The sequence below is a fragment of the Agelaius tricolor genome, unplaced genomic scaffold, assembly GCF_023055355.1.
Source record: "Agelaius tricolor isolate 1412-34295 unplaced genomic scaffold, bAgeTri1.0.p SCAF_7, whole genome shotgun sequence".
In the NCBI taxonomy this organism is placed as follows: Eukaryota; Metazoa; Chordata; class Aves; order Passeriformes; family Icteridae; genus Agelaius; species Agelaius tricolor.
The window spans coordinates 27,377,348-27,387,446 of record NW_027269267.1 but is presented as its reverse complement, the minus strand read 5'-3'; the positions used below and the strand labels follow the sequence as shown (position 1 = coordinate 27,387,446).

General features: G+C 38.2%; 1 protein-coding gene across 1 annotated transcript in view; it reads right to left on the bottom strand.

Moving 5' to 3' along the window:
• Window positions 1-3,924: 3,924 nt before the first annotated feature.
• The window catches only part of SEPTIN10 (septin 10), a 24,141-nt gene continuing 17,966 nt past the window's right edge, over window positions 3,925-10,099 (bottom strand). The window contains 3 exon segments of the mRNA XM_071430727.1: window positions 3,925-5,702; window positions 5,911-6,096; window positions 8,448-8,580. Coding sequence (XP_071286828.1) covers window positions 5,559-5,702; window positions 5,911-6,096; window positions 8,448-8,580 — 463 coding nt within the window. The 3' untranslated portion in view covers window positions 3,925-5,558.

Below are 10,099 nucleotides of genomic sequence, written 5' to 3'. Positions count from 1 at the left end.
CAGGTATCCCCAAAATAGAGATACTTAGAGATCTGTTGCCAAAAGACATTTGTGTAGCTCCATAAATACTCTTTTTCAGAAAGTCTAAACCTCACATGATGGTCACCCAGAAACCACTCTGACACATCTCACTTGTAGTTCTCAACAGGAAAAATATGCTATTTCCTCACACCTTTCAGGAAGTAATTTAAAAATATTTTGCCTCAGAATGAGGTGCAATTGTACTCTTAGGTTTTCAAACTATAAAGACTACTTCCAGCATTTTAATGCCTTAGCACATAATCAACCACATCATCTCAGAGCTCTCACAGCACTCACTTTTATGTTGCCTTCTGTGCTTACACCTTTGTTTCTACAGAAAATAAGTTAATATTTTCGGAATATTTGAAGAAAAAAGAAATTGTTCATGATAAATGAGCTACAGAATTATGGAACTGCTGATGTTGGAAGGCGCCTCTGGAGCCCACCTACACCAACCCCCCGACAAAAGCAGGTTTAACTGGCCGGGGCTGTTCAGGGCCAGGGACAGCTGCTCAGTGCCACGGTCCTGTCCCCAAAAGCCAAAGCCATGTGCTTCGAGCGCGCCCTAGCGAACATCCTGTGGAAGCTTTTTGTGTCCACCTTAAAATCCTGCAAGTTTCTATATTTAACCATCAGGGCTTTGCTGCCTTGATGCTGGGGTCTGGATTTGAAAAAATACATTTATTAAAGAAAACGTGGAGACGTAGATGCCTCAGTAATTCACAAAAATCCAGCTGGGTATTTTACTCATCCATGAATTAAACTGAATTACCTTTTGCAGTGATTCACTGAATGTGAATTACAGAAGTCTTCAAAAAGGTCTTAAAAATTACTCTTTTTTTTTTTTTGAGTATTCTTCCTTCTATATAAATATTATGTTGCTGCTGTTACAAGAGGCTTGTATTTCCATAAGTTAAAATCATAGAATATCTCAAGTTGGAAGGGACCCATAAGGACTGAGCCCAAGTCTCTGCTCCTTGCAGGACTACCTAAAATTAAACCATATGACTAAGAGCATATTCCAGATGCTTCTTGAACTCTGACAGGCTTGGTGCTGCAACCACTGCCCTGGGGAGCCTGTTCCAGCCATGCTCCCGGTGAAAAGTCTTTTCCTCATGTTCTGTCTGAACTTCCTCTGAATTTCTGGCACTTGCTCCTGTTAATTTCCATCAGCTGGGGACTGCACAGCTCTGTAGCCTATCCAGTGGTCTCTGTAAGGCCTCTCTACCCTAGAGGGAGTGCACAGCTTCCCGAATTTAGCATCATTAGCAAACTTCTTTAATGTACATTCAACTCCTATGTACAGTTCATTTATAAAACCATTAAAGAGCACTGACCTAAAAGTGAGCCTTGGGTGCCTGACTGCCAGTTTGATGTAGCCCCATTTACTGCAACTCCTTGAGCCCAACCTGTCAGCCAGATTTAAAATAAAACTCCTTACTGGCTATGTCTTGTTATTGACAAAGTAACTTCAAATATATAGTTGTGAATAAATATACAAAATAACCTTAAGAAAAGGATTCAAAAAAATAAAGCCTTCAGATTTGTACAGGGTGTAAGTAATCTTGCAGCAGCCACTTTCAGAAGGTACCATAACAATAAAGAGACCTTAATAAGTGGTCCTGAAACCATTACACATGTAGGATAAACCTCTCTGAAGTGTCCAACTGAAAAGCACATGGCTAAGGTAAACCACAAGGAGACATATATGTTTTTATTTACCACTACTATTAATTCTCCATTTCCAGACAATACTGCTAGTTGCTCCTTTATAATTCTTTGCATTACATTTGACTGTCAGGCTGTGATGTGCACTGGTATCTCATCTTTGGGCAAACTTCAACAAAACAACAGTGGAATCTCCCACACTTACAGATGATTCTCCACTGCTTAAAGGAATACAAGGAAACGAAAAGAAAAACACACCAGCTCTCTTACTTTGTGCTATGTTGTTTTTGTGCTACAACTGAACCACCCCCTCGTTGCAAAGACCTGCACAGGTGCCTGAACCAGTTTTGTTTTGCTGCTGAGTCCTGCAGGGCCAGCACATGCAAGTGCACAGAAACCCATCTGACCAAGACATGTGGTTCCACATGTCCCTATTCATGGTTCCCAGCTGTCAAAGCACAGCACATCCTCTAGCACTAGCCAGGCACAGAGCTATCTAGGTCAAACAGTACTTAACTATTCTCAGTCTTTGTCCTCAGCAAAGTGGCTAGACTATAGACAGCTAAATCTGTCTTTTGATGCAGTTTTGTAACACTCATCAAGAGCTGTGCTTGAGCTAACTAACATCAGCAGCTGGGACAGCCCACTGGGAGATAACTGAGTGCTGACAACATGCATCATTCAATTCTTTCTACATTCTGTTCAAGATCACTTGGTAACACTTCCAAATCACTTTTAAAATATCTTTTTATTTTGCTGTTACCTCCTTTAAAAAAGGCATATCCCTTCTTTCTAATCCAACAACTGCAAACAGCCCAGTCAATGGTACAAAGTCAAACAAAAAATAGTCTTTCATCAAGCTACAGTTTGGTCAGGAAGGAGCAATCACAGAGCCTGGCCCTGCCCCAGTTTCTTCTCTTGAACAAAGTCATATGTTGGCTGTTGTGGGCTAAATGAGTGTCTCTTCTTAACCCTTTCCTCCTATGTAACAGTCTGTTCTGTCTGTAGAGACGATTGAATTAGCAGTTTGACCCTTTCCTGGTCAATGAAAGGTTTGTGTCTCATTATCTATTCCTTCTCACTGCTACTGAAGGAAAACAATCTTTTATGTACAGGTTGGGCAGAGAATTGATTGAGAGCAGCCCTGCAGAAGACTTGGAGGTGATGGTTCATGGAAAACTCAACACAAGCAAGCAATGAGCACTCACAGTTCAGAAAGCCAACCACGTCCTGGGCTGCATCCCAAGCAGGCAAGGCAGGGGACTCTGCCCCTCTACTCAGCTCTTGTGAGACCCCACCTGGAGTCCTGCATCCAGCTCTGGATGGAACATGGAACTGCTGGAGCAAGTCCAGAGGAGGGCCACAAAGTTGATAAGGGGACTGGAGCACCTACCCTACACAGACAGGCTGAGAAAGTTGGGGCTGTTCAGTCCAGAGAAGAGAAGAGAAGGTTGTGTGGAACAAACCTTCCAGTATTTGGAGGACACCTACAGGGAAGCCAGAGAAGGACTCTGTCAGGAACTGTAGTGCTAGGACAAGGAGCAATGGGTACACATTAAAAGAGGGGAAATTTGGGTTAGATATTAGGAAGAAATTCTTTACTGTGAGGGTGGTGAGGACTGCAAGAGGTTGCCCCCAGGGAGGTTGTGGATGTCCCAGCCCTGTCAGTGTTCAAAGCCAGATGGGATGAAGTGTTGAGCAGCCTGGTGTAGTAGGAGATGTCCTTGTCCATGTCAGGGGCTTGGGACTAGGTGATCTTTAATTCCACCCTCTAAAATTACATGGTATATTATATGGCATCACTGTGTGAGTAAAATAGAAGGTGAGATTGGTGACTGAACAGCTCCCCAGGGCAGTGGTCACGACACCAAGTCTGTCAGAGTTCAAGGAGTATCTGGACAATGTTCTTAGTCATTTGGTTTGGATTTTATGGTAGTCCTGCAAGGAGCAGAGAGCTGGAGTCAATGAACCTTAAGGGTCTCTTCCAACTCCTTATGGTCTTCTTACAACTTGAGATATTCCATGACTGTATGGTAAGTTCAGTGGTATATGACAAGTATCACAAGTCACATTGCTCTTCTGGTACTGTTCACACAAATCACCTATTTTTTCCAATCAATAAATGACTTAAGATATTTAAAACAGATGTAAAACCTTCATCTTTTTCAGTTAAATGTGAAATCTTACTCCTTTTTAATAACACATGAGGGACAGGAAGCAGAACAAGAGTAACACTTAGGCAAAACCAATCTATTTTATTTTTGTCAAGTTAGTATTTCATTTTTAAACAGTCAAATAACACAACTCCAGAGAACTATACCTCTTAAAGTTTCCCATTAGTTATCATGACTACTGAAAACATACAAAGCACTTAGAATTTGTTTTAACCAACCTGGAGTTTTTGTAAATCTTCAACTGTAACTGAATACCACACTCAAAACATCAAATATAGGTACTTTCCATACTGAGTTAGTAATATCAGATGAACTATCCTGCAACAGTACAGTATTGCAAAAATATCTCAGTAAATTTTGATTTAAAAGACCGTATCTGAAATTTAGAACACTGCTTGTACATAAAAGCCTACAAGCAAAAACTTATCAGCAAAATCAGTAAATGGTTCAAATATGTCAATAGTTGTGTTAAATAACACTTAGTGGACTAATAGACTATACCATTTGAAAAGAACTCTTCAGGAAGCTTGTAGTGGATATATTCATGGAATACTTTTGTACTACACCGTTCATACTCTGAATGGAACCGTTTATGGCAGGCAGAGATTCTTTGGCACAATGCATTTAAAATCAAAGCAGGCTGACCACGCTTATGTAAGGCAAACTCATATCAAGGCAGAGCTGTAACAGAAACCCTGTGATGACAATGACAGTAACCACCATGCTGTGTGTGTAGAGATCATGCTTAAAAATTATTCTTTTGCAGAATGCAGCAACAAGAGATATTAGCCAAACATTTAAGTAAGAAACTGGAACTCCTATACCTTCAAGAGCCCACCATGAATCACTGCTTCCTCATGAGAAATTACCAATATTGTGTCTTCTGTCATCAGTACTACATAAAGCTGGAACTGAAAAACCACAGCAAGCATATAAACTCAGCATACTCTGATGAAATAAAACTAAACCAGAGGACTTACTCATATTAGTGCAGATAATGACTTCTGTTACCAAGAATTCCACTTTTGTATGCAAATCCAGAAAAAAAAAGGAATTCAGGAAAAGGAATTTGGTAACAGTAGTTGAAATGGAATACATTTTGGCCAAATTAGGCTTCTGGCATACACCCCAAAAATGTCAAACCTTGATGATTCTGTGGAAAAATATGTGCACCAACATAGCTTCTCAAGTTCTTCAGAATATAGCAGTTATAAATAAATTCAGAACCAAGAAATCTGTTTTCAACTCAGGAAGTTATTAATTAACAAAATGTTATCTGCAGTAAATTTGTAAATTATCGGGAAAGAAAATTAGTAAGTTAATTGACTTCTGGTTTTGGAGGAGAAAAACATTTAAGTCAATTTAATTTAATATATGAGTATTTAATTCAATATTTTTAATATAAATCAGTTGGGAGTGTTATTCTGGACACTACTTTTGAAAGTATTTCTGAATTTTCACAATTTATTCAAGTTTTTCTTTTAAGAATGGTGAAAGAAAGAAATGTATGGGTGGGAAGAAAGTGAAATCTTTATTGGGTCATATTCTGCACTTTGTGTTTTTACAGCCAATTTTTTCAATTTCTTCTCTCAAAAATCTGTACTAGGAAGACACATCTAATATGGGCCAAACAGCAGTTAGACTACTTCATAAAACTACTAACATACCCTACCATTCAAAACCTGAGTGCTGCAATCAAATACTATTCCTGAAATTCCCTGGGTGAATTTCTCTCTCTAACTCCTCCTTCTCACTCTCCCTCTCACTCTGCTCTCGAACATTCACAGCTCCTTCATCTCTGATATGAAAGCATTGAACTTCAAGTTGAAAATCTTGCTTCTTTCATGGAAAAAAGAAAAGAAAGAAAAAACAATGCTCATAGAACATACAGCAATTACTCTAAAAGTAAATCCAAGCATGAGGGTATTTTATACACTTCTGTCTTCTTATCACAGAATAGGAGCATCTGTCTTTTCTAAAAGATTACTGAAATTTGAGTTATAAAAGTGAATGTGAAGAACTTTCTCATTGCTCTCTGATGACTTACTTTTTGCAGTCCTTGTGCCTTCAAACTAACAGGGCTAGAGACAGACACTTGTGACTGAATCGATTCAGTGACACCTTTCTTCTCAACAAACTGAGCTTTTTCACCTTCTAGAAGTTTTTTCTCTTCCCCAAATTTCAGCTCCTCTTCTTGATGCATTAGTGTAAGATGTTCAAATTCAGTCAGTACCTATTTAAAGAAAGCACAAAAAACAACATTTCCAACTGGCAACACAAGGTGGTGATATCACAATATAAAAACCCTCTGCAAAATAACACTAAAACCCATGTCAGCTTGTGTTAATAGTCGTTAGAAATTTCAGTTATTTCCCCAAACTGTTAAGATTAAAAAGCAGCAATACAGAAAAATAGTAACTTTTATCAGACTGTTCTCATGATCCAGGATACCACACTCAAAGTACAGGTAGAAAACACGAAAGGCACTAAGTGAATACCAGATTCCCTACTACATTTTACTGTATCTTTATTGTATCAAAATAAGGAGGCCTTTAGAGCTAAACCAATCATCAACAGACAGATTAAATCAAGATGACTCAAGCAGAATATAGTGGGGAAGTGTATATTGATCAGATTTAAATACAACCAGAGTTAGTCTGGTTGGGGAGTTACTGGTGGGCTGCAAGAAGCTACCTACTTCTCAGCTCTTTGACTAGGTTTTTTTGAAATACTAATGCATTTTCGTTTCCAGATGTATTTTAACCAGTTCAAACCTATTGTGAAGTTGTATGTGACAACAAATGAGGTACTTCATCCTTTCTCATCTCCCATTTCCCCACACACAAATTCTCCAAGAATCCTGCTTTTGCAAAGAAGAAACTAATTAAGACTATAAACATAACAGTATGCCTGCTGTACACAGCAGATCTGACAAATTTTATAGGTGCACCTGCTAGTCTCCTCTAAATGAATGATGTGAAAGAAATCTGAAGTTCAACAGAAATTCCCAGTTTTCTTTAGTTTCCAGATACAAATACAGCAGTAAGAGAACATGACAAATGTTCTTTAGGAGTGATTGCATGATCCCTTTCCCACATCAGGAACTTAGAAAACTAATATCCATAATTCTGCAATATGTAGAGTTCACAAACCACCTGGTATAAATCATACAAGGAAAATATCAAAGGGTTAGCACAGATACTGTGTAAGACCTTGCTGAACCTGCTTTGAATATGACTAAGCATTCTTCCAATTGAACAGTCTCCCACTGAGAAGGACTGAATCTCTTTTTTTTCCTCTACAAGTAGCATGGGGGTCTTAACAGATTTAGAAAACAAATACTAAGCTGCCTTCTTATTTAAAATATGCACCTGAACACCTCAAAAAACCTGCTACAGCTTTGCTGGGGGACTGACATACAGAAAAGAACATTAATAAAAATACACAGGTTTCCAATTTCAATTAAACCAGAGTTTGAATATAAATACACATGACCACAATAAGAGTCTGGCAGAAAGTAGATGAGAAGATCCTATCTTGCTAGTCCAGCTTGACAGGACTGAATCTTCAAAAACAGAGCCAAGATACATTCCACATTTTCAAACAGCCTTAAGGCAGCTGGGAATAGATGAGATTTTGAAACCAGAACTGAAACAAACCAATAGAATACCAGACATACACACTTTCAAACCTCTCAGTATGAGGGCTGAGCTTAGATTTAATAATTAGATCTGGAAGTCAGGCAAACACACGTGGCCCACTCTGAAAAGCCTGAGGAAAGACTCTTTCCTAAAATTTTGGTTTTTACAGAGCAATCTACACACAAAAAGCATCTACTGTGTTGTTATGGCATACCAGTGTTTCTCACATTGCTAAAGAAGGCAAAGAAACACAAACATGATATTCATCACTCTCTTACTTCACGATATCAACTCCTCCTCTACAGATGTGCACCAGCTACCCACCAATGCCTTTAGACTGTAAGCTCCTGCCTTCCCAAAACAAGATCCATTTACAGAATCACAGAATCATGTATGCTGCTGGGAAAGACCTTTAAGATCAAGTCCAAGCATGAATCCAGCACTGCCAAGTCCACCCTTAAACCACGTCCCCAGATGTCACATCTACACGTGTTTTAAATACCTCCAGGCATGGTGACCCACCACTTTCCTGGGCAGCCTGTTCTCCAGTGCTCAACAACCCTTTCTGTGATGATGTTTTTCTAATATCCAGTCTAAACTTCCCATCACACAACTTTAAGTCCATTTCCTCTCATGTTGTCACTTAGCAACTGGGAGAAAAGACAAACCCCAAACTCACTTTTCCTTTCAGGCAGTTGTAGAGAGCAATAAATTCTCTCTCCCCTGAGCCTTCTTTACTTCATGCTAAACAATCCCAGCTCCCTCAGCTGCTCCTCATAAAACATATTCTCCTGTTTGCTGGTGTCTAATCAAATTGCTTTTGATTTAATGCATTACTGTCCTCAAAATATTAGGAAATTATAAATATCAACCAGTGATTTTGTGAAGAACTTAGCTGTTCCAAATCTCAGAAAACAAACTCAAGACAGACAGGCATGCTTGCCTGTTGCTCTGCCTCTTCCAACATTGCTGCTTTCTCCTTCACTCTCTGCACAAATCGTTGCCATATCTCCTCTTCTTTTCTTTCCACTTCAAGGCAGAACTCCAGCCTCTTTGCCTCAATGACTTCCTGTAGACTGAAGTTCAAAAATGTAAGCAACTCTCCAGCACTCTGCTTTGTTCAGTGTGGAAAACCAACAATCTAGAAAATTATTTAAACAATTAATACTCATCTGAAATATTAATTTCTACAGCTTCCCACATAAAAATTCAAGAAGAAACCTAAACAGAAGCAAGCATCTTATCATTCTATTTTTTTATTTACGTAAACAACCCTGAGTAAAATTACTTATGCTAACAGCTCCTGGGCAATTTACATTTCAAAGTAAATGCAACACTTTAGGCATTTCATGTTCTAAAGACTTGATTTATACCTCTCTGACTCCAACATGCATAAGCTTCTTCTTTTAGTTGCTTACTGCTAAGACACTGAAATTGCCAGAAAAATTTCACAAAATTTCCACATTGTGAAACCTCAGTCTTCAAGTAGGACCATACAAAAACAATTAATCTGGAGCACTAATGTAACAAAAAACTGATTGTTCCTATATGAAATGGAAGAAAATAACAGGATCTTCAGAACATATAGCACTCTTTTTTAATGTCAAAATTTAAATATGGCAGAATTACATTAATAGAGAATTAATTCAATTTCCTAAATAGTTCAACATCTAAAGCACAGGGTTGCTTCCCAACATGCAACAGCCAAAACCTCAAGACTGCTTGTTTTTTCCTGAACCCTCTCTTCCAGAAGTAAATAAACTCCATATATCCTATACTTATATTTGAAACTACATAGGAGGAGTAAATTAGTTCAGATCATTGAGCAAATCTCTGGCAAAAAAAAAAAAAGTCAGCAAGTAAATCAAACATTTCTTTACTTTTAAATCTATACCTCCCTTCTCTTTTCAGTACACAAGACAATTTTTTTCCCTCCAAACAACAGGTACTTGAGATTGAGATACTTCTTTCATGTCACAATATATCATGGCAAATTAAAAGATGCTAGTAATTTATTCATATGAATAAACTACTAGAGGTTTGACATTTTCAGAGTCTATACTAGCGCTGCCAGGCAGTGCTGGTGGGAAATGTTTGCTTTTCAAGAAATATGAATGGAGCTTGTACACAGATGTACTTCACACACCAAACCTCCTTTGAAAAGCAAACCTGCTTAATGACACAAGTTCTTCCATCAAAACATTAACCATAAACTTCTCTAAGTCACATGATTCCAGAGAGCACAACTGGAGGACCACAGCTGTTTTACTGGTTATTGAAAACTCTAAAGCATTGTCTTCTATGACATTTGGCTTAAGAACAGCTCAAACCCTGGATAATGTTCCAGCTTTTTTCTGGGGCTGTTCTTTACATGTTTTGCTGAGTCAGACCTTCCCAGCTTACATGAGTTACTGTCCTTTGCCAGATAACTCATGCCTTCCACCCTCATGTAAAATAAATAGGTATGTATATTAAGTATTTCACTTTGATTTATACTTTTAATATAAGTACACACTTATAAGTTATAAATGGTTCTATTTAAACCATTTATAAATGGAAAAACTTACCCAAAAAATCTAAAGAGTTAATTATTTA